The sequence below is a fragment of the Trichogramma pretiosum genome, unplaced genomic scaffold (assembly GCF_000599845.2).
Source record: "Trichogramma pretiosum strain Unisexual culture from Peru unplaced genomic scaffold, Tpre_2.0 scaffold57, whole genome shotgun sequence".
Taxonomy (NCBI): Eukaryota; Metazoa; Arthropoda; class Insecta; order Hymenoptera; family Trichogrammatidae; genus Trichogramma; species Trichogramma pretiosum.
In genome coordinates, this window is record NW_019641637.1 from 568727 (window position 1) to 594231 (window position 25505).

Genomic DNA, 25505 nt, shown 5'->3' on the forward strand with positions numbered 1-25505 from the left:
TCCGTGATACGGGCAAGACTGCCTTTTAAAATATGAAGCAGCAAGTTCCCGACTTCAAATCGCGCGTGCGGCTTGTAAACTAATTATCCGAAACATTTGCACTGACTCGAACATTTTACGAGATCTTAAAAAATTATATTCTTTACTAGAATAATACGAACTTCCTAAAGAAAGTTAAAAAAACGATGAAAATAATATTTTTGGAATCCTATAAAAACACGTCAAAAAGCTCTTACGATCATTCAATTAGGAAGAAGATTTCAAGCACTTTGAGTCTTTAATTGATAATGAATTAAATTGCCCCGTTTCCTTGACTTTTTACCATTTTCTTGATTAATAATGATAAACGTGTCTTAAATCAATATACTTTTACCATATTTTAATGGATCTCTAAAGCCATCGCCCTATCTGAATTGATAGGTTGTATTTGGAGTAAAAAAAACAAGGTCACGGGTAAATTTAAAAAGCCGCAAGCACTGTACGATTTCCGAAGTTTTTAATCCATCTCATTCATAAAAATCCGCACGAAAACAGAGAGCGAGAGAGAGAAAGAGAGGAAAAAAGTGAAGAGGTGAAAAAACTGCTTATGAAACGTTTACATACACGAAGACAGTCGCACACTCGCCGGCCGGTTCTATTATTGGAACACACAGACTCTCTTCCGTGTATGCTCATCTCAATCCGAGTGTACGACCGGCGCGTGTGTGTCTACTACCGACTACTTCTGTATTAATGAAGCGCACGAGCTGCGCGTGCTTTTCTTTGACAAGTTTTACCTCTCGCTCTCACCAAAGTAAGAGAGGAAAAAAAACTCCGGAATCTCTGTAGTGCAAAGTTGTGCGCGCGGCCTTACACAAACCATAAAGAATCCTCTTATTCGTACGTTTTTCTTCGAGGTAAATAATATACCTATGTACGAGATAAGGAGCTCATGTGCGTCGAGTGGCGTCGTGTACCTTACAGAAATGTTTTCGCGTACGGAAGTCGTGCAGGATGATAAATTGAATCGCAGCAGTTTTGTCCGAGAAATGTTGATGCCATACCTTTTCTATGTACCATGAAAAACTTAGCTTTTCAATTTTCTGATTCATGTATTAACGTATGAACTAAAATTGAACGCAATTATCAATCAACATTCTAATTTACTGGTTATTCCAGAAATCATTGCCCCAACGTTCAAAGCGTTGTCGGCAAAACCAGGTAATTTTTCCAACAATAACAATACTTTTGTGTGTCCCAACATGCGTGTTTATAACACTAGATTTGACTAACCTAAATTAACTAGTTTAGATTACGTATCTGTTGTGTTTGTCACTGATTTCTAATGAAAAAAGGCGAGCATCGCTGACGTTCACTGCGTACAAAATAAAAACAAATAATCAATCACGCTGTAAAATTTTTACGAGTTTTTTTCGCCGCGTGAGCCGCTGAAAAAACCACACGTTGCGCAACGTGTATGCCGCATAGTTTTCAAGGTTTTGCATTCGCCGTGTCTGCGCTTAAAACCGTTTATTTTACTAACTAACCTACATTCCGTTATGTATGCGCAAACAATCGACCGTTCATTACAAAAAAAAAGACGAAGACCTGCTTTTCCAGGGACCGCAAAAAGCTCACCTACGCACGCGTACGCGCGTGTATATTTATCGTCTCAATCTTAAACAAAGCGCGAAGCGTGAGCGTAACGTCCGAGCTTGCAGCCTCTAAAAATAGATAGGGGCAAATTGCTCTGCCGAGTGCTCGTGTATGACGGCGAGCTTTATTGCAATATTACGCTAACCGATTCGATTACGCGCTATGAATTTTCAAAGACCACATGTACTTCGCGAAGCCTATAGAGTTCATTTGCATTTTGTTAGTTTTATCGAGCCCTAAGAGCTTTTTTAAGCTTCGATATGCAATGCTTGCACCTAATTATTTTGCGAGCATTCGAATCGCGATTCACATCAGACTGCGTATACAATCAAATCAGTGAGAATAACATCAGCCAGTCTCCAAATGACAGCGTGATGGAAAAAATGTTTGCCGTGTTTCACACATAAACGCGTTAAGATACAAACGTGCGTACACGCAAGAACGAGTTTATTAAAGTTTGTCTATATTTATCAATTTGAAGTAGCATGAGCAGCAAGCACAGTAGCACTAGGCAAGTCATAAATTCACGTCATATAGTCATGGTTTTCGCATAACTGGCCTCGTGAGTGTATAGAACTACCCCTAATTATGCCGTTCTTCTCTGCGCGACACAAACGTATAAGCCTATTCAGATATTTCGTTGGACTTCCTTTATTCTCTCGGCCCTCTCGCGCTCCTCTTTTCTCCTATTCTGTCTCACTCTAGTGCCGAGATGAAAAATTAGCTAGTCTGGCTGCGGCTGTTGCTAGCTACTTCTGAATGAAATTACCCGACGCGTAATGGCTTTTGTTTGCGCATGATGCATTTTTGAACTTTTCAATGGAATTCTGCTCTTTTGGGTGATTTATTTCGTTTCTTCTTGCTCCCTAAAAAGATAATATTTTATCTCTGATGATATATAATACGAGGTAAAAAAAAACCATGCTATAACTAAATGATTGATTTCTTTGGTGAATAGGAGTTTGGTCACCGGGAAGTAGTACGTCAAAGCCGCTGCGACAGTCGAGTCCGGAGCGCAGCCACAAAAGCGAAAAAGATGATCCGATCCCGTCGGTTTGGACGCCATCGAATGCCAATCCTAGTCCTGTGCCCGAAAGAAAGGAGTTCCGTCCTGTGCAGTTCGAGAGCCCAGTGCTAAGTCGAAAAAAATACACGCAGCAATCGCCAAGGCAAGAGTCAGCCCCAACAGTTCCCTCACCTTCGTCTTCTTCGGCAACTAATCCTTGGCACGAGGAAATACAGAAAAAGGAGTCATCGACTCAAATCCTTCAACACAACAGCAGCAGCAGTACGTCGTCGCAACGAATCGTCAATTCGTATTCGGCACCGTCGCAGGGTCTCAACTCGTTTTCATCTACGACGACAACTACTACGGCTCAAACGCCAAGGCTGCCTAGAGCACAAAATCCCACCATAACTTTGCTACAGAAAGCGCGAGGTAATGACTTCTTTCGCAGAAACCACGAGTCGACGATCGACTGACAAATTTATCATTGTACTTTTAACTTACAGAAGGACACATACCCAAGGGAGCAGCTTATCTCGACGAAGCTGATCATTCTGCTCCTTTAAAAGAAGATAAGCCATTGTTGAGTCCCGGTGAAGTCAGTAAGTATCTTCTTTTATTTTCTTCACAAACTTACTGGCTATACATCACTTATGTGTGTCATGCCTTGCCCTAAATGCACACGAGCTTAGCAATACAAAAGACAACGAAACTCTTTGCTTCCGCTAATTTCACCAAAATATATTTCAAACATACATGTATGATCGACGTTCAAACAGAGTACACATTCAAGAGCGGTTACGACAGTGAGCCTGATTTGAGAAATTCATCGCCCAGGAGGATCGTTCGAAAAACTCCGAGAAAGTACGAAGGTATAGGTCCGACAACTGGCAGTGGCATACCCATCTGTATAAGATCCGTAAGTCCACAAGGAAATCGATTGTGTGAATCCCAACGCGATGGAAAGAGCCGTAAACAAAACGACCTTTTATTTTTTATGTATAAAAATACTTAATTGCTCGTGAAACAATTGAATTTGCTTGTCACGCGCAGAACTTTCATAACAACGTTCCAGCGAAGTGCTCTTTTATAAGAGCCAACGCGACGAGGAAATGTTCAAGCTGACGATGATCTGATAAAACTTATTCCATTTTCAATTCGACGAAGGCGAGTTACACGCGTACCTGTCGCGAGAGAGAAAGAGAGGCTAAAGTTTTCAAGAAAGTTTTGCGTGTTTGCGAATTATATGAATTTTAGTTGGGAGAAAAAGGAAAACTTATCGATAGCTAATTATCATCACGCAATTTTCTCTTCATCTTTCGCAGGAAGTAAAAGAACCAAACCAAGCTAAGTGGTACAAACGAATGTACGAGTCGCTGCATCGCGCTCCTAAGAAGGGTTAGAGCGATTAAATTTCAATCTTTCACTATTACTTTAACGAAAAATTTTATATTGAAAAATATATATTTTCTCCTTCAGACGACTATGTAACTATTCGCTACAAACCACACCGAGGTGATTATTCCATAAATGTATTTGAGTTTTAGGCGAGGCTTTTGTCTAAAAGATGAAAAATGTATTAAAAGCTCTACTAATTTCAGGCTTTTGAATTAATCATTAAAATGAAATTGGTTTTTAAATCGAAATTACTTAAAAATAACTAGATAACTAAGAAACTAATAAGTATAAAGATCATGTGTTTTTGAGCAGTGTAAAACCAAGTAACAATGAGCCAAGATGTGTTTCTGCGACAATAATACCAATTTCAGCATTTTTTTATAGCTTGTGGAGTATTTCGTCATCAAGGAAAATAATTTTCTCACGCAAAAGCTCTACCCGCCTCATGAATTATTCATCATCGATTTTTGAGCATTATTTTATCATTATAATTGGAACATCATTATTACTATCCTCACTTTAATGCTTGCAGCTAAATTCTTGAACGCTAATTTTAACTAAATAAAAATGTTTAAGCTTCGATTAATCATGCTTTAACAAGGTTTTTTTTCACAAAAAGCTGCAAAAGGACTACCGAATAATAAAGTTCATCTGTTAATAATTACTAGAAATGATTGTACATGCTAAATGTTGATTATACTCTGCTCATTAATCAAACTGAAAAAAAAATATCTCACGTGGTAAGCGAAGTCCGTAAGTTTCCAACTAATTTATCGTCTTTTCAGGCACCCAGACTGGATACAGTGGTACGTCAAGTGGCTATCTGAGCGAACCCGAGCCCACGCGCAATTACGACAGATCAGCAACCCTCGACAATCGTCGGCAGAGACAGCGCAATAAGGAAAATGATTACTACAATTCAACTCTACCCAGAGGGTATGTAACCGGTATTATATATTAATTTTGTCTCCTTGAAATCTAAAACATTTTTTCCCATTTTTAGTGCTGGCGGACGTGTGAACGGTCATTACTCGCCCGAAACATATCACCTGCAGCCAGGCCGAATAGAAGATTACGTACCAGGAAATTGTTCGATTCAGGAGAAGGAAACCAAAGAGGTAAAAGTCGCAAGCTATTGATGTTCTTTTTTTTTCACGAAAGCTCGTAAAGCAAAAAGCGCGAGAAAGAGACATTTATCGACCAAAATATGACGAGACCTATCAACTGTGGCAATAAAAATAGTGTTTCACGAGTACCAAATATATCCTCCCAACCTCCGCGTATATAATACATACTCACATGGGGAAAGCTCAGCTCTTCTTCCATATAACTATTTTATGTAATCGGATTTGTGGCAAACGCATAGAAGAAACATTATCATAATGTTCATCAGCGTTAATTAAGACTGATTACTCGTCGAGTACAACAACTGCGTAGAAGTAGCATAATAAACAAGATGAAATTGTAATAAATTCGAATTCTGCCCGAGAGAATTTCTCATCGATATGTGCGCTGCGCGTCGAGCTCCCTACTGAATAGTCAAACAAACAACAACAACAACAACAATATACGAAACATATGAATATTTTAAAACTAAAAATTACACGTGAATTTATACTTATATGAATATGGAGATTATCTAGTTCGTATTATGGAAGTTGAAAGTTTGTATGTTCTTACAGCCACCGTCGGCTGACAATCTCAGTTGGGAGAAGCGCAAGGTAAAATCTCTATGGCATGCAGAACATGTTTCTCTTGACGATTATATTGACTTCTATTACACTAAGTATATCGAAAATTAAGTACTCAGAGGTACCTTTAAATCGATTTAGTGCCACTTTTTGGTCTTTTCGATCTTCTAATGTACTTATTAAAATGGAATTTGTTTTTTATTTTTCACTACGCAGTAGTTTGCGGAAAACATTTCAATATGGTTTATGTGTGGAATTTTGTTCCTTTTATTTTTTAATTTTCATGAGTTTCAAGAAAAATTATTTGCTCTAGTTGTCAGTTTTAAAGTCAGTTAGTTAGTTAAAAATTACCTAAAATAAAAGAGGAGAGTTAGTCAATACATGTTAATCAAAAATGTATAGAAAGAAAAAAATATCAACCTAAATAATATAAAAATTGTCTACGTAAACTGCTATTTATTGAAAAGTAATAATAATTTAACTTTGGAAATTGCTACAGAGAGATGATAAAAAGTCCTGCTATGTTAAGCAATAAACGAAATCGATTTTGAGGTACCTAAATGCGTGGTTATTTTTTGTTTATTATTTACTCACATCTCGCGTTTAACAACTCATATCTCTTTATCTATCACGTTTTATTATTTTTCATTAGCTTTCGTAGATATGCTTATAGACTTTTAACGGTCAAACATTTTTAGCTTTTGGGAGTCATTTTTTAACAAATGACCATCTGCGATTAACTTTTTTGTTGAAACAACTAAAATAATACTTTGTATTTCTTCATTGAAATTACAACGATATTACTTACATCAGGTCAGAAACGCATAGCATAATGCCTCATTTTCAATCCTTTTTGTTTCTAGTGGTGGGACGAGGTCATGGACATTTTTGACGGGGTAGGCAAATTTTTATTACCAAAAAAATTAGTAGTTTTTCGCGGGGTTGCACGTTTGAATTCTAATTTTTTTCTTCATTTTGCAGTTATCTCATACTTTCGACTCACTTGTAATTCTATGGTTTTACTGAAAGTTGAAAAAACTGCAAAAATAATAATTCGACTGACTGTCCTTTTTAAACTCATATTTCTAATTCTGAAATTTGATATATTCGATCGAAATAAAATCGCATCGAGTTATTACAATACTGCAATCTCTTGAGTGTTTGATCCATTTGAAACGTTATACGAGTGAAAAATGTATGTCCTGCCTACTCACAAATACATAAAATTATTTTAATTCTCTATATTTCACGCAAAAAACAGCACTTTTTTCTACTCACTATTCTCTGAATGTTTTATCATGTACTTTTAACGGGTTTATTAATTTGAGTTGATTATTACACACGCACATATTTGATGATAATGGCGAAAAAATTGGTTCTCTGTATGTTTTTCCGTACATCTGCACAACACTTGCCGGTGTATGTTATCTCTGTATAATCCGTCATTGCACTGCATATCATGAAACAAAAAAAAATCATTCAGTGGTTGGACGAAAATGGACACGAAATCCAGGCCAATGCCACCACGAACGACAACAATAGCGCAAGCAACGAGCAAAACAATCGCCGTTCAATCGAAGCGACGACGCTGACGACGACTGCTCCGAAATTGCAACGGTCCTCGAGCGCTCGACCCGCCCTGCAAACGCATCGTCTCTCGTCGCTCCAAAATAACGTAAGCAGTAGTAGCGGTATCATCAGGTCCTCGTCATCCTCTTCATCGTCCTCCCGCTCATTGCGCGTCACCGGCTCGAGCTTGAACAATCATCATCAGAAGCGACGCTCGGTCGCGGGCAACGACGAGAACATACGTCGCGATCTCGAGCAGCAGCGGCTCCGTCAGACTCGCTTGCTCGAGAGCCTTTACGAATTGACGAGCCGACCCCGGAGCGGATCGGTCGGGGATCGTATCATCAGGCCGCTGGACGAGTGGCCTTATCAACAGCAGCAGCAGCAAAAACAGCAACAGCAGCGCCGACAGCTGCCCCAGATACCGGCTCACCTGCAGCAGCAGTTGCAGCAGCAGCAGATAGCGCTCCAGCAGCAATTGTCGTCGTCGGCCTCGTCGTCGTCCTCCGTCACGAACTCATCGTCCACGAACGGCACATCATCGGCTGCGGTAGCGCCACCCACTTCTTCTTCTTCTTCCGCCTCACGCCTGGTTAGATATTCGGCTGCAAGCTCTGTGTGTATCGCGCGACAATTGCTGCACCCGAAAAGCATAAATTACAACACGCTCGATTGTCGACGTTCACCTCCGTTTTGTTGCAGCTCCGAACGATATCTATATGTGTTATTTGCATCGTGAATGGATTAGCATGACCGTTATACTTTCCATTTCTTACCTTTTGCATTCTTCGCTGGATGCTGCATCTCTATAATTAAAACTTTGACGATGTTTAATTTTTTCTCATTCTCTATTATTCTCTTTCGTTCATCAACCATGTATACCTATTTTGAACTTATATAAATATTTTTCATGTGTTATGAATGAAACGTATATCTAGTGGATAGATCTTGCGCTGTATATTTAAAAAAGTAAATATTTTGTGTAGATAAAAATACAAAACAACAACATCGAAAAACACTGAAAAAACATTCTTACTTGTAAACATTTATGTTTACTCAACCCTTGATGGCTTATAATTTTTAATTGTACTATATTTTATATATAATCGTATACATAAGTCTTAGTTTTTAATCGCCTATTATGTAATTTGCACATTTTTGTATACTAACCATTGTAAGCTTGTCATACATACTAACAACAGCAATAACATTACCCTATCAACTTTAACACTATTGTGAAATATCACACTCGTGTCATCACCAACTGACTTGTGTAAAAATTTTGAAGACATTAAAACAAAGAAAATAAAACTTTCAGCGCGATACAACGTATACTTAACATTTTTGTAACATACTGTACCAATTAATCGTTCAATTAGCTTGTAAAGTAAAGCATGCAATGTTATTACAACAACTGCAGGTGAATGGCGATACGTGCAGCCACTTCGACGTACTAAAATTTCAAATTAATTTTTTGCAGCCATTCGAGCAGTCCAACTCGCACTCACCCAAGTCGTATATGACCCAGTACGTATAAGTGCGCTCTCTCTCATTCGCGCACGTTCTTTCATAAGTTCATAAAAGTCGATATTGAAAATAAAAGAATATTACTTTTTGTAGTGCGTTGAAGGAGTCAGGCTACGAGAGTGACTCGACGCTCGTCTTCCGCAGACGCGAAGATGTTAGTCCACTGAGTCCCATCGAGCAGAGAATAGCCTATAAAACAGTTCAAAAAGGCGGTGACGTGCCTCTGCACGGCTTTCGCAAGCTTGCTCCCGAGCGTCCCAAAGGTATGTTAAATTTACACCACCTTTCTACAATCTGACGCGCATAGTATAGATAAATATCACTTTATAAGTACATTTTCAATATTTTCAACAAATGCACTGAGATGCATATCAAATAAGGTGAAAGCGCAGCATGATTTTATATGGGGATGATTTTACAAGTGAATAAAATAACCAGAAAAAATTACCTTTACGAATGTTTTTTCAAATCGAATAAGTAACAAATGCTTTAGTAGAATAGAGAATATGAATCATTTTCTTTTTTGCCTACATAGCTACAAAGGCATGGGTATGGCTTGTTTCGAAATCCTCTTTTAGAGCACATTTATATTTTCTTGTATCGATTGAAAGCACTGCATCTCATATCTTAGAGTTAGAAAAAATGTACTTTTATGTTTACTTTTTATTTAGCCCACAAATTTTTTAATTCATCACCGGTAACCATCAGTAATTAGCTCATAGAAACGTAGTTCTCATAATTCATCATGATTTTTTATTTCATCTTTGATCTTAAGCATCAATGAGAAAACACGAAAGCTGTGATAAATAATATAATATCAATATCGATACACCTGACGGGTTAATTTTTGTTAATCAAGATTTTTATATCTCAAGGCACTCTTTTGTTTTATCTACTTTTGCTCCTGCACCATAATTACAATTCTCACGCACCTCGAAGTCGAGTGCTGTCATCACGTACACCACCAGCATTGTTAATAATATTAAAACCAAAAATGAAAGCAAAAAACAAATCAGTAATACCAAGATATGTACACGGATCTCAACGCACTGCTTGTATGAATTACTATTACTACCGCTCCTTCTACTGACTGGAAAGTATGAATTATCATCGGCCAGATCCATTTCACGCAAGGTGTTATTGAAAGGTGATCGGTTTTTTGGCATACTTTTCAAAAGCTATTAATTTTTTTACACCTCAACTACTTTGAAGCTTCGTCACTAAAAAAAAAAAAAAAATTCAAAAATCCAATCAGCACAGAAAAAAATAACAAAAAAAAGGATGGAATCCAAGAGTGTGTCTGAACTTATGTCCACAGACGATACGGAGATCGAATACTACCCGATCTCGTCATCATTAACGAGACTTCGCGGCAGTTGCAGCACATCGCCGGCATCGTCAACTTCGTCGATGAGCGTCTCGCGCATCCCAGTCAGTTCAATGGCGTCGAGACGAGCCATGAAAAATCACGAGAGCCCAATTCGCCGAAACACCTTTATCACCGTCGCGAGCTCCACCATTCACAATAACAATAATAGTAGCGCAAAAATACCCTCGCCGCCGAAGCGTAAATCATCGCGCAATAATCGCACGCTCAAACTCTATTCTAGCTCGTCCACCGCGAAAACCTCTTCCGATACTTTGCAAATGTCCAACGTTCGTCTATTGAGGGAGAAACTCAGATCGAATCTCGATAAGGAAAAGGAAGACTTTCGCCCGAAAATCATCAGAACTTCGTCCTCGAGTCCAGTGCTGATGACGAGACGCGCCATCAACGACGTTTACGGCAACTTGAAAAAGAGAGGCTCGGCCCCTTGTCTGACCAAAGTCGGTGACTCGTACGTCAGTCGCATGCGATCGCGAATTTGTGATTCGGTCAGTCCTGTCAGCAGATCGCCAAAGGTGCCGATTCTGAGGAAAACCAGCGAGATAAAAGCCTCGATGGAGAAATATCCCTCTCGTATATCCTTGAGCGACTCGTCAAAAAGTACAAACAAAGTTTGTAACTACGCTTCCAAGACGAAAATCTCATCTTCGTCGTTGGCTTCGCCGAAAAAAGAAACAAAAGCTCGTGCGCTCAAGCGAGATCAGGACGAGTCTTGTCGCCGGCTAAGTAGGTCAAAGCAAGATTTGACGTCTTTGACAGAATCTCGAAGAACAATCCATCGGCAAAAAGAAAAACAAAAGTACTCGAGCAAGACGCTGCCGACTGGGGCGTTACTCAGTAGTTCGCAGAGAACTTCGACTTTCGACGACGGTAAAATGACCTGTGACAACAGATTGGACGTGACGACGCTCTTGTACTCGCCGAGCAAAAAATTAACGGATTACAAGGAGTCGACAGTGTCTTCGAGACAAAAAAGTATTTTGACGGGAAATTCCAGCGATTGCGAGAAAAAAAGGACAAGAAGTAAACCAGCGTCGATGAAAAAAGTCGAACCAAGGAGAAGTTCGATGATCAATCGAGCTGGTAAAAATCTGGAACTATCCAGTAAAACCTGTACGAAGAGTCGCAGTCGTCACGCTACGAATAAAATTGGGCATCCAGAGAAAATGAGGACTTGCGAGCGAGTCACCGTTTCAGAGATAATCACGCCGACTTTGACCGCCGATCTTCTGAGACAACATCAGGAGACCATGTCCGACTCTTTCTTTCAACATCTGTTTCTAAAAGATGTGAAAATTGAAACAACAGAACCTTGTCCCACTAGAAACTCATCGGTACTGGACCGCGCGCGAATGTTTCAAGAAGTATCTTACAACGATCATTGCAAATCCGAACCATCTCTCAAATCTTTAAACATCTACTTGACTCACAAACGACCGGTTTCTAATTCGCGCTTCCGAAATTGGGAGCAGGAAAGCATATCTTCCCGAAGCTCCAGTCCTTGCAATAGCCATTCGAGAATCAGCAAGTTTGAGAGCATCACGAGAATCGACGACGTTGACTACGTTAGAGACAGAAGCCCCAGTCCTACTCATGAATTGCCCAAGGAGAGAAGTCTCAGTGAACCCCCGATTAAGTCATTGAGGGGTAGTCCTGATCCAGCGGCTCGTAGATCTCCCTCCTTGTCACCGGTGAGGTCACCTTCCTGTAGGAGAATACAAAACTATCGTCAAAGTTACTTGGAGAGTGTGAGTAATGGATTGTCAAAAAAGTACAAAGCTAAAAGTGCCAGTGATATGGATTCTATCAAAAGTTTCAAGCAAACATCATTTGGTTCTAATTTATCTCTCACCAGAAGTACGAACTCATTGATGAATTTCCCCACCGATCGAGGAGAATATCAGAAATACATTCTAGAAAGACGCCACTCGAGGCAAAAATCCAAGCGCTATAAAGATTTGTACGATTTTTATTCAAATTTAGAAAAAATGGGCAAACTAGAGCGAACAACGTCGTCCGGCGAACTTTTTGTCAACCAAAAAAATGACGAGATAATCGATTACGAGCTTTGGAAGCAAATCAGAGCTAAAGAAAAAGCCAAACAAGAACTAAAAGATGTGTACCGAAAACTGAGACAAGCCGAAAGAGAAAACGACTTTTTATTTTCTACGAGGGACGTTAGTTCGCAAAAGTGGCGCGGCGACAGCAGTTTACGATGCAAGGAAAGATCCGTGGACAATATTCGAGAGCAATTCAAAAAGTTGGAAAAAGAGCAGAGTGAATTGGAGATGTCAAGGCAGCGAGAAATAGCCGCCAAGAAAGATACTTACAAACCTCTGTGGCGCGGCAGCTCCGTGATCAATGTGGCCAACAGCTTGACCAGAAGAGCCGCGGAAAAATCCGACCAACTGGATAAATCATCGGTCCAGGCCTCCCTGCAACGCAGCCTCGGCGGGAGCAATAAATTCTGGAGCAGTTTATCGCTCGAGCAAGTTACAGCATTGAAAAATCAATTGAACGATATCTACGGTAACGATCCGGTCGTGCCGAAAAAGACGCTCGCGCCGAAACGTCCCGATCCCCCGGTAGCCTCTTACACCAAGCAAGTAACGAGAGAATGCATCGTGTCGGACAGCGAACAATCCAGCTTCGCCATTTCCGAATTCGAAATAATCGTGCCGAAGAAGGAGGCCTCTTCGGGCGCGGAAAAAGATTTGGGATTACACGTGCGATGCCACTCGATGATCGCTTCGGAAAGATCGAGGCAAAGGGACAATTCCGACGTGATCAAGCGCAGCCGATCGATCGGCCACGTAACCAGTTTCGAACGGTCTCACTGCGATTCGGTAGTTCAGTCGTCCGACATGACCGAGAGAGAGAAGAAGAGATTGTCGTTGACTCTTGGCAAGGAGATGCTCGAAAAAGTCGCTCAGACCAAGACCGTGACCCCCCGCGAAACTAGAGGTGCTCTCGCGGCTGCTTCGGCCAAATGCGTGCCACCGAAGACAAGCCCAGTTTGCAGCCAAGTTTATAAAGAAAAAGACGATTTTTTGTTGGTTCTCACGATGGCCGACGATGCTCCCGATAAAAAAGATAGGATAGAAAAGAGAATGACCGACTGGAGCGTCAAGGTGGAAAAAGAAGGCGCCGACCAGATCGACAGTACGACCGAGAGCTCGGATACTTCGGTCAAAACTGTGCTGCACCGCAGCATCGAACTGGATGACCTGCAAAAGAAAGTAGAATTTTACGAAAAGATCGAGGAGCAGAAAGTGACGGGCGGAAAAGACACGACAACGACGACGACGACGACGACGGGGCCGAGCAAAATATCGTCGGCTCAGAGTTTTACCGATCTGAAAGAGCTGTTTGGCGAAAGCGCCGCGGCGAAATATCGAAGCATACCGCTGCGCTCGGCCACGGGGCCCGCCAAAGCGGAACAAATAAGCTGCAACGATAGCGGCAGAGGAAGAAGCTCTTCCGCCTCGCCGGACGTGGTGGCGAGCACGCGACGAGCGGCCAAGCGCGACGAGCAGCAGCGGCCACGCAGCGCCAGTCCGCGAGCCTCGCCGCAGTACTACTGCTCGTCCTCGGAGAGCCTCGAGAGCCTCTGGCAGAGGTGCGGCTCGCCCGACCCCGAGAAATACTGGCGCAGCTACCTCAAGCTGGTGCGCGACGGCACGGTCAGACGCTTGCGCGCCAAGTTCGAGAGCCTCGAGGACATACCCCGTCTGCAGCAGAGGAGGCCTCGGCTGGCCCGCAGGTTTCAGAGCGATCCCGAGCTAGCGAGAAATCTCCTCGGCAAAGTTACCGACACCAAGAGGAACTACATCAAGCCGCAGGAGATACCGGACGTCGCCTGGCTGCGGAGAAAGTACGAGCTGCCCGCGCGCGCCAGGAAGCGCCGAGGCGGAGTCTCGCCCATACCCCGAGTGCCCTGGAAGCTCGAGGACCTCACCATGCCCCACATCAACGTCATCAGCAAGACGGCCGAGCTCTACGACTCGGTGGCGCGCAGCAAACCCAGTCCCAGCTTGGACTTGCACAGGGAGGAGGCGAGGGAGCTCGAGGCTCGCCGAGCCGTCAACCGAGTGCGCGAGATGTTCGAGCGCAGCCTCAGCCCCGAGTCGACCAAAGCTACGTCGATTCTCGGCGAGATGTTCACCTCGGCGCCGGACGTGCACGAGCTGCGCGACGTCGCGCCCTATTTGGCCGGCCAGTGGGTGGCTCATCGGTACCCGAGCCGATACGACAATCCTCGCTCGCTCTCCTCTCCACCGGATCTGTCGCGCAGCGACTCGTCCAAGAGATCCATCTCGCCACCGAGTCGTAAGAAGGCCGGCTCGAGATCGTCCTCGACGTCTCCAGTGAGGCCCCGGACCCCCGTGTCGATACTGAAGCAGTCGGCTCAGCAGCAACAGCAACAACAGCAGCGAGACGTCTTCGCCGATCAGCCCTTCGACCCGAGCAAGCACCGGCCGAGATTCAGGTATCAGCCGTCGCCACCGCCGCCGATTCAGCCGATCAAATACGTCAAGCCTGATTATTGCTGCCCCAAGTTAGCCGTCCACAGCGCACGGCCGAGCGTCGTCACTTTCGAAGGTCCGCGCGCCAGTAGGTCTGCTCACGTTTAAAATCACAGGCCCGCATCATTACACTTTTTTTAAGAAAAAACATTACTTTTCATGTGTCGAAATTTGCTCTCAATCGCAGCAGTGCGTATCGATATTGATTAAAGTTTATCACGATTTTGTCTAAGCAATTTCACTCCAATGTTATCAGAACTATACAAGTACATTAGTTGAGTCAATTATTTAAGATTAGTCAATAGAGCTTTTGAGAAGAGCGTGTTTTCGTTCTGCTCTTTTTCCTTGGAATCACTCACGAATTTGTCTCATTTTTTTTTGTTTATTTTTGTTTTCTCCTTTGTTGCTCGCTCGTCCATTGTTTAGAGTACACGAATGCACCGCCACCACCACCGCCAAAAGCCCAACATTCTAGCGGCGAACGCCAAGGTAATTTTTTTCGTTTCTTTCTCCCATTTCATCTTCATCATTATTATTCTTAAGTAATCGTATTAATTTTTTTTTCTTAATCACCATAATTATCATCATTTCGAGTTTTTAGTATCGTTTTTAATGAACATGCCATATCTATACTTCTCATATAAGCATGTGCAGTTTATATTCAAAATTTTTGCCGCTATAATAATCCCTCCAAGTGCATTACTAGTGTGTCTTTATATAAAATAATAATAACGAGTGTCTGTGTGTGTGCGTTTATCCATGTCGTTTGTTTTGCGTGAGAGGCATGCGCCGCTGCTTAATTATACGCAAGAATCTAATTCTAGCGAGAACCTCGTGTGTGCCACATAATGATAATAATACACAACTCCCAAGCCCTCGAAATGGATATTGCGTAAACTGCACGCGGCAATATAATGTCCCATAATCATATAACTTATGTCGATCAAAGATATCTTAATGGTATATCGTAGCGAAAAAATCAGGGAATTAACGATTGGCTTCCTGGTTTTATAAACAAGCTTTGATAATTGTTGGTGATGAGGTAACAACACGTACCTCCGAAACTTTTCAACAACTCATTTACTTAAAAATTTACGAAGTAAGTGTAAACTACTTTAAAATTCTAACGAAAATTTACAATTGTATTTAAATTGTAAGTTTCTTTTATTTGCACTTCCTGGCGCTTTTCTCCAGAAAACAAATTAAAGACTCAAGTTTTTTCTTTTCTTTACACGGCATCTTTATAAATGTTCATGCGTATTACATCGATGAATCATTGTAGGTTAGGCGTGTTAAGCCTGATTGAGATCTAGTTTCTGCCGATCTGGAACTAATTTGCCCCTTATAATTGACGATTATTGCATTGTATATCGCGAGGGCTACCGCCGATGAGCTAATAGCTCGGTAACAGAATTGGCTCTCAATTCTTTTCGAGGTCGACAATCTTCAAATTTATTAAGATGATGTTTATAACGTAAGAAATCGATACTATACTGCAGAGATGTATAGTCTTGAATCCTCGTAAAGCGAATTCGAGCCTCACTTGGCACACGGCGTACGAGATAAGCAAAACAGATCAAGAGCGAACTCATTAAAGTTGGAGCTCGAGTAGGTATCCTTGCCTCGCCTCTTTCGTGCAAATATAAACATATACTTGAAAAGCAATCGACGATATCGACTGCAAGCATACTTAGCTTAGGCATCGATGTATTCATGTATCCTTGTCCGATACGAGTCGCACGTGTAGCTGCGCGTGGGAGGCATAGCGACGCGTACCGCAGTAAGCCCACAGTGACGATCCGCGCTCAATAAGAATCAAAGACGAAGGAAAGGGGGAAGTAAGCGAGCAGCTACTCGATCGACACTCGTGCGTTCGGTGTTGTGCATATAAGCACGTGCGTTTGTGTATTATGTATCGGCGCGCTGGAGGTCAGGCTCGAGCGCGCGCCGATGAAATGATTCACCGTCTGTGAATTTTTTTTCCGCCTTATATGCCGGGCTGCAGCATTTTTGTCGCGAAAGGATGGCTCGCAAAATCTGCCCGCGATCTCGGCTCTCGAGTACACGCGCGCGCGCACAATAGCGATGTTTACGATGGCACAGATCTCCGCGCGGGCTCGGGCGTCCAAAGATAAATGCTATAATACCGTTACCGAATGTACATGCCATATACGTGTATGAACACGCTCGCAACGTGTAGCGGATATGCAGCGACTGATAAGCCAAGGGAAGCAAAACTTGTGATTAGACTTGAAGCTGCGCGCAGGAAATAACAGCCTTTCATCGCGCGCCTTCTTTTTTTTTTTTTTTATTTCTGCCCGAGCCGCGTGCACCAGCCCGGGATTAAGCAGCTCGGATATTTTTAATGCAGAGAAAAAAATCATATCTTCTCGCTGGCGTTACTTTAGCATACATGCGCGGCGCAGCATATTGCATTCGTGGGTGCACAATCGATGCTTTTGTTATCTCTGCGTGTATGTACTGCCAAAGCCCATATTTGAATTTATAATGCATCCGAGCTTGATCCACGAGTAGCAGCAGCAGCAGCAGCTACTTTCAATATCTCTTATCTACGTGCTGGCGGCCGTGTACGTTTGCTTATCTAGCGCGCGATAGACGTGATTTTGCATTCCTCGCGCCAGCAACGAGTCCATCTGGCCCGACTGTTTATTTACATACCCCACAATATCGAAGAAACTAAAAAATGTGCTAATACAAGGTCCCAAAAAATCAATACACGTACGTTGGAATCGTTGACGATTGCAAATCTCACACGTGTAAGTATGCATAAGCTGACATCGGCATGAATGAATTGGAACGGCCGCGCGGTATATTGTCTACTTTGCTCTCCGGGCGTGCGAATTCTTGAGAGATAGCCTGACTCGGCTTGATATTATAAGCTCAGTCGTGCTTCGATGGCTCGAGACGCAGCGTCGAGCGGCTTTGTATTATTAACTCGTTATAGTGCTGTTTTATTTTTATAGACTGGGCGTGCGGTGCAGTAGTGCGTGTGCGCCGTGCACTGCTGCAAAAATTAGTGCAAGTGTGAGTTTCCTTATTTTTAGTATAATTACGCTAGCTCGAGCGCAGAGAATGCATATGAATATTCGTCGATTCCATCTCGCAACTCGCGAACGAGTCATAACTAATCGCTTTTTGTTCGCTTAATTCAAAATGAATAACTGTGAATTTTTTATTCACAAAATCAATACGTACCGCGAGCTGAAAATCAAGCACTTGTCCGCTGCATTAAAAAAAAAAATCAAAGAGGAAATAGTATGCAAATACGAGCGGTGGCGGCGTCGTGTCAATTATTTGTCATAGAGTCGTGAGTCGGTGCGACGTCACGTTTCCTCGATACGAAATTCCAGTACGACACCTGCATTCCCAATACGGGCGCCGAACCCCGTTATTATTAATGTTATATACGTATGTATAGAGATCGGGAAACGGAAGCCGCACATGCACACGCACCGAGACGAAAACAGGAAAAACCATAATTTTTTATATGTATCACGAAGCAAAAAAAAAAAATAATAAAACAAGAAAAAAAGAAAAATGATCGCGTCTTGATTTATGTTCACTCGTGCCGCGAACGTCGATAGTAATAAAAGGAGGGAAAAAATTTCTCCATCGCTAATTATCACTTTTACCGTATAGTGCCGCGCGCACCTCGTAAGACAATAATCGTTAGCCAATTAAGCGGCTTCGCGAACGACCTTGATAAATATCGCCCAAGCCTCCCACATATGCGATAGTTTGCCGCGAAACAATGGCAAGTGTGCCAAAATTCCATTTTTTTCCTGCCTAATTACCCGAAAGCCTATATTCTCACTTTTTTCTGCTTCTCATCGCGAGTGCGTCGTCGCACACGCCCCGAATTAAGGCGCGCGGGGGCATCGGGAGAGAGAGAGAGAGAGAAATCCATGCTCCACATCTTCTTCTTCTTCGGGACGACTTCCTCATTATAATAGAATGACAGAGTATCGTCGAGACGATTGCTTCCGGAGCTCGTCGCGCTCCCTCTGTGCGACTCTCTGCGCGCATGCAGCGCGCGTATTTACTTAGGCGCGTTTATTGTTTTTATACACTTAACGACGGGCCTTAACGACGCTCGCACGGAATTGTTATCATCCTGTTGTGAAATCCAACAGCTCAAAGATACACTTTCGTCTAGGGGGGCCGTGTAAAATTTCGACGTCGGAAATGGACTACACGCTGCGATAGCTTCGGCTTCGATTATGCAACCGGCGGCGGCTCGCACGGACTGGCTCGGCGTTAAAGCCACGCTGTCGCGCGCGTCGAAATTCTACTCGCGATTTCAATTGTGATACATGTATGCGGCCGCGTCTCGTCGGCGAGTAATTTTCACTTTTTGCTGCTCTCCTGTAATTTTTTTCATGGCAAATTACGAAAAAGCCCCATAAAAGTGCCTCCCGTACGTAGCCGTACACGGTAGGATACGCCGAGTCTCGTTGTATGAGAAGTTGCGAAAACTTTCTCCCATTGTATAAATCTCGACTCTTTGAGGCGGGCGCGCCGAATAAAAAGTCACCACGCGATCGCGAATACAGTACGCCACGGTCAAAAATCGATTTCGCGCGCTCTTACACGCGTCTATATATAAATTAAAAAATCTCGAAAAAGTTGCATTACACCGAGAGCTGCATTACCGAGCAGAAACGGCTAAAAATAGCATTTCGTTGGCCTCGAGATCAGCCCGTATAATTGTGCTTTCGGATATCATGACTCGTACAAGAGGAGCATCAAAAGATCGAGCAGCATGATGAACGAGGGGAAAATGCCACATGCCTTTTAAACAAATGAGCTCTTAGGGATATTGTAGCGCAATTTGTTGCCTCGATTTAGGCGGTATAAATCGTGGCGTGTGCGAGTTTGGCCTTTGAGACTTACGCGAGCGCCTTTTTACCAAAAAGCATAACTCGTTAATTTACGACCGCTACCTCAATGCACCGTTGGAATTAAATTTTCGAGCTATTGTAACTCTTTCACAATAATATCAACTTTCTATCGCAATTTCTCAACGCGATTACGGATAAAATTACGAGCGCGGCATGCTCGGCGCGCGGGAGTCAAAAATAGCAATGAGCGACCTTAGGCCCCTTTAATCAGCCAATCGTGGCGGGCACGACGTTATAAAGCAAGATCGCTATTACAGGCCGATTTATCGATTACGTCGTTAAAATAATTAATCTGGGAATTTGAAAAATCTCGCGTACACGTATACAGTGCGGTCGAATCACGAATTAGCCAATGCATCTAGAATTTCGCTGGCTCGCGCGCGCCGAGCTTATCCACATTAGAGCAAGTCGAGCCGATCCTTCCGGCGCACTCGGGCGCGTTCCGGCTCGTGGCATCGCCTGCGCGCCGCCGGTCAGTTGCTGCAGTCCAGCTGCACGGCGTACTCGTAGCTACACAAAGTGCAGCTGCCTTACGTATACTCCCAGCTACTCGTCGAGTGCCGTTCGTGACGCGCAAAAGTTCACCTCGAGATATCTACGTAGCCCGTGTATATAACTGGCCGTTTTGATTGATTACGGCGAAATGGGTCGACCGCGAGAAAGGATCTATATATACGCCAAATGCTAATGTGTATATCGACGGCGTATTCCGTTTTCTTTCGCGATCTACCTATACTATTATAATCGACGGGACTTTGCGGAAATTTTCGCCTAGAAGTGTGCCAAACATCTCATGGGCTTATGCATATTCATGATCTCGTACAGTTCGCGGTGTCATTTTGCTATAATACACACGTTATACTGTTCACAACCTGTTTCTGGCTCATCCTTTCGAAAGACAGCCGATATTCTTTATGCGCACACGGTTACAAAAAATAAATACGAGTTCGTAATCTATAGATTTTTCGTGGGCATTCCTCGTCGTCGCGAGTGATTTTTATTTTTGAGCGGGTAAAAATTCTCCAACAAACTTTAAGCGCTTCATTCCTGGCAAGGCGCGCGCACGCGTTATATATATAGCTACACACGAACTCGCCGTGCCCGAGTCGATCTAGCGGCAAGTGGGAGGGAGGCCCATATTGTATTTGCATTCTCTCTCTCTCTCTCTCTTTCTTACTCCTTCGTTCTTGAGGCCTAAACGAAGAAGAAGAGGAAGGGGACCCTCGGCAGTCGTTGCTTTTTCAAAGTCATTTATTATTAAACACCACAACAGTCGACTCGCGATCGTTGCCTTCGTGGACGCGCAGTTTTCTCTCTCGCGTCGCGCTCGCCTCTCGTCCTGCGTCTTTTAAAACTTGCATATTGGTTTACTGCGAGAAATGTGCTACGAAATCAGTGCGCGTCACAATCGTCATGTACCATGTGAAATTGTTAGTGAACATTCGAGATGGAGTCGATGCATTTTCTGCCGCTAGTGTAATTCACTGCAGCCGCGAAACATCTACGTTAACGAGTTTGTTCCTCCCTCAGTGCCGTATACATATTTACACAGAGGAATTCGATGAAACTTTGATGCTATCCGATTGATTGGGATGGTATTTTGCACTAGGTGCTCGCCATTTTCCAGTAGAATGTGAAATTTAGACTTGAAATGCAGTTACCACCACCGCGTCAGCATCCACCGGATGATAATGAGAATTGCAAGGCTCGCGTGTATAATAGCAGTCATGATTTGCCTCGCTTTTCGCGGCTGTCACGCCGCCTGAAAATGCGCCACTACCAGCAGCAGCAGCAGCAACAGCAACAGCACGTCCAGCAGCCTCAACTGCATAACTTTGAGCGGCACGCGGTGCAACGCCGCTCCATGCCCGAACTTCAGAAAGCCAATTTGGTGTTTATCAAGCCATCCGAGCAGGCCGCGACGAATTTCGACATGGACGCGCACATCTTCCGCTCGGAGGAGCATCTGAGCGATTGGAAGCCCAAGACCGAGTTCGAGAAGGCGTACTTCGGCGACTTGCAAGACGCTCACGAGGTCCCGTCGATTGCCAGCGCGACCTTTTACGACTTGAATCAAAAGCAGCAGCAGCAGCAGCAGCCGACGAGGAGCAGCGACGATAGCAAGAAATTAGATCAGAACAGCAATCACTTGAAATCGAATTTTTTCAAAGCCTACGTGCACGAGATCGATCCAGCGGAGCTTCCCCGGAGAATCGACGACTTTGTCGTGCCTCACAGCCCGGAATTTCACACGAGCAAGGAACGGCTGCACGAAATATTCGAGCACAACAGGTACTTGAGGCGCAAGTTTTTCTCCGACGCGGCGACTACGATTCGAGCGACGCAGACGTCGATGAAAAGTCCGGTCGCCCCGAACGATTTGAAAAGTAGCCTGCGCTTCGGCAGCACCGAGACGTTGACGAGCCAAAGCAATCATTCCGGAAGCAGCAGCACCGACGGCAGGAAATCACGAGCGGAGTTCGGTACAACTCCCGACTCGTTGGATTTCGATCAGCCGAAAGTCTTGTCGCCGAAATTGTCCTCCTTACCCCTGACCTATTTTGGCACGGACCGAAATGGAGGTACCTGGAAATGCATGACCAGTCGCCTGCCGAGCAACGACGACGAGAATAAATTGGCCGACGAGCGAGTCGCGCGTAAATCTTCGCTCGTCCCATCGGTTTGGAACGACACGGCCAAATCCTTTCAGAAGAGAAGGGAGCGCTTGAATCGAAATTTACGAAAGTCCTTGCCGAATCTGTCGAGCCTCGAGCTCAACTCGATGAACTCGTGGTCGCGCTCGTCGGCCGTCAACGGATCGGCCGTGAGCCTGCTGAAGAAAAACTTCGAGAGAAGCGTCGACGAGACCGATGGCCGGCTCGAGCCGAGAAAGGACTTGAGGCGCAATCACAGCAATAGCTGTGACGAGCTCGAGCGCGGCAACGACTCTCTGTCTTCCTCGGTGGCGTGGAAAAGGCGCGACAGCTCGAATCTGAGCCACAGCCTGCTGGAGCTGTCGTCGCCTCGGCGGGCCGAGACGAAAATCGAGCGCATGATTCGTCGCCGAGGTCAGAGCTCGTTCCATAAATCATGCTCGGACCTTTTGAGCGACGAGACCGAAGACGATATTTTACTATCGCCGAGGCTGGTGCACGCGGCGTCCAAAGAACGTCTGGCGGCTGAAAAGAACGAACGACAACGCCGACAAGAGCTGCAGCAGCTACAGGATACAGGAACTACGCTTGCCACTTCACTCTACGGACCAGCACCGTACAGTCAGTATAGTAGCACCTATAGCACGCAGTACCTCGTGTCGTACTCGTCCATCTCTTCTTCTCTCTCTTTTGTTACCCTATGCCGCTATACATAACTGCAGCCACCTTTTGTTTCGGATACGATATCGGAGGCAAATGTGCATTATATATACGAGCTGGCAGCGAGGATGTTCTAGTTAGATACCAATTCGGTGTCTGTGTGTGTGTGTACGCGCGCGAGTAACGAGCTTTTTCTATGCGATCTCGTGGATCAAAGTAGCCGGGAATATTTTTTCAAACGGATGAGAATTCGTTGGCAGTTTGTTTTTTCGTGTATATCGTAAATTCAAAGCTGAAAAAATTGCTCTCATATATACTTATGAACCGGCATGAAAAAGCAGGCAGATAGAGGAATTTGCATAGTTAGATTTGCGTTTCTGTGAGAAGCCAAGTAGAAAGTCAGCAAAGACGGTGTAGCTCATATCGATGCAAAACGATCCATGTCTCGCGCATACCTATTTCCAGTTTGAAAAAATAGCGCATACACTAATTGTGGTATATCATTGAATTATGCAAATGTTTCATGTTCCCGATTGTTGATTCCCAATAATTTAATCGATGCAACGAAATCCTGGACTTTCTCGCTCGGGCGAAAAAGCACGTGCTCATCCATTAATCGAGAGCATAATGGGCGTGTCGATCCATTAAGCTTTTATCGGAGGTATATAGCTCCTTTTTTAGAGCCATAACACGGAGACTCGTTGTGAGCGTTGGAGACGCCAGAAGATTAATTGATTACAGGCTAGATTGTCAATTACGGCACGCGCCGATGCTTTGTTGTACACGAGGACGGGGAGGGGAATCGCGCGCGCACTACTCGACTCTATGTTGGTATACACTTTCGCTGATATAACTACATTTTCAAAGCGACAACGACCGACATACGCGCGCGATAGGAGCCCGGGTGCAATGAACTTGAAACTTTAGCGAAGCGATTCGCAGCAAACAAGCTGCAAATTACTCCTATGTATACTTGGTAGCGAAGCAAGAGCCTTACAGAGAGCTGTAGGTGTGCGCGACAAGGGAAATATGGCTCATCGATACCCGGGGGGAGAAAAAAAGTCAGCCAACCCCCAGTCGACCGTCGAGTGTCGTCGTCGTCGTCGTCGTAGACAAACAGTAGAAATGCGCGCGCGCAGTATTAAATCTTTGTTTAGCCGCACGTAGACAGGTCTCGCGTGTGCTCGCCAACGAGCCGTCGAGCCAAGGCTCTCAGTGTCATCACCGCAAGCAGATCGATCGCGACTGCGAGAAGAGGGCCTCTATATCGTATACAGTGCAAATGTGTCTCACCGATCATGGCTGAAGTTTTGCAGAGCGACGATCGGGCCGTCGTCGTTCGAGCGACCTGCGAGAGAATCGGTACATGTGCCTCAAATTTAATTGCGAATGTGTATGTGTTGTACGCGATAGTCGGCAAAAGCAGCCTGGATGCGTGGCAAGCCACTTTCTATCCACGCACGTCAGGCTCTTCATTCTCTTTGGGGGCTAATCTATAATTAATTTCGGCTCGTTTATATAAGCCTATACGCACTCGCTTGTCTGCCTTTTGTTATTGACTCGTGAGAGACTTTTCGGCGAACGATTTCATGCGCCTCTAAATGAGAGCAACTGCGTGTACTCTGCATGCGACGCCTATAGCTCTGTGCCTCTTCTGCTCGTGTACGTTTGCTCAAAAAGACAACTATTAATTAACGTACGTAACGCATCGCTTGCAATTGGCAAATTTTCACTTCGTTTCGGAATCTTTTCAGCATTGCAAAAGGTTCGTTAACCTTAGCTACGCGAGCTACCTGCGTGCACGTCTGTACTAGGTAACAATTTTAATCTAATTTTCCTGAAACTTCATTTGTGCATTATTGTAATCTCATTTGTTACTTTGCGCGTAAAGAATTCACTTTTCTCTCTACCCCGTTATTGGTATACCAATTCATTTCTCTCCCTCTATATCGGTCTCTGCCTTGAATTATTTCAAATCTATAACTAGGTGTAATTTATTGCGAAACAATTGCGCGTGCGAAGCGGATCACGACACTCGTACGAGGGTGATGCAGTATTTATGTACACTGTCAAGTATCGTTGCATATTATAAAATTGCTTTTGACAAAACATGTCTCCACAGGAAGACTCTCGTTGGCTCTTTTTTAATTTAATTTAAAAATGTAAAATTTATTTCGATATAATAGAACGCCGTTCCGTCGTGTGTGTATACACAAATGAATCGGGAAAAAATAAATTTTACTATCTCCAAAGAAACCTTAGAAAGGTTTGTGAACTACTTCAACAGCAAAGAGAGAAAGAGAGATTCAACTATGTGGGTCGCTTTATCTGAGATCCAATTTTTCCTTCTTTTTGCTCTTCTCCGTCACATACGCGTCCGCAACACGTACAACTCCCGGTGAATCTTCAAAAAGCAGGTCACGTGATTTTATTTTTCGTTTTATTAAAATACCGTCCCTGGAACAATAGAACGACGAGTAAATGAATGAATTTTGCTGCGCGTCATTCTTTTTCGTGCATGTACTGTAAC

At 43.8% G+C, this 25505-nt stretch overlaps 1 protein-coding gene across 2 annotated transcripts in view; it reads left to right on the forward strand.

The window, feature by feature from the left end:
* LOC106648482 overlaps positions 1 to 25505 on the forward strand; it is a 39389-nt gene that overhangs the window by 9187 nt on the left and 4697 nt on the right. The window contains exons 2-16 of one of the 2 annotated variants that reach the window (XM_023459380.1): positions 1159 to 1200; positions 2594 to 3073; positions 3148 to 3243; positions 3421 to 3560; positions 3967 to 4039; positions 4121 to 4156; positions 4825 to 4975; positions 5043 to 5157; positions 5722 to 5760; positions 6594 to 6626; positions 7214 to 7891; positions 8780 to 8826; positions 8920 to 9089; positions 10145 to 14827; positions 15166 to 15228. In XM_023459380.1, the coding sequence (XP_023315148.1) occupies positions 1159 to 1200; positions 2594 to 3073; positions 3148 to 3243; positions 3421 to 3560; positions 3967 to 4039; positions 4121 to 4156; positions 4825 to 4975; positions 5043 to 5157; positions 5722 to 5760; positions 6594 to 6626; positions 7214 to 7891; positions 8780 to 8826; positions 8920 to 9089; positions 10145 to 14827; positions 15166 to 15228 (6846 nt within the window). The remainder of the gene's footprint in view (positions 1 to 1158; positions 1201 to 2593; positions 3074 to 3147; positions 3244 to 3420; positions 3561 to 3966; positions 4040 to 4120; positions 4157 to 4824; positions 4976 to 5042; positions 5158 to 5721; positions 5761 to 6593; positions 6627 to 7213; positions 7892 to 8779; positions 8827 to 8919; positions 9090 to 10144; positions 14828 to 15165; positions 15229 to 25505) is intronic. The other variant, XM_023459381.1, reaches the window with a different exon arrangement.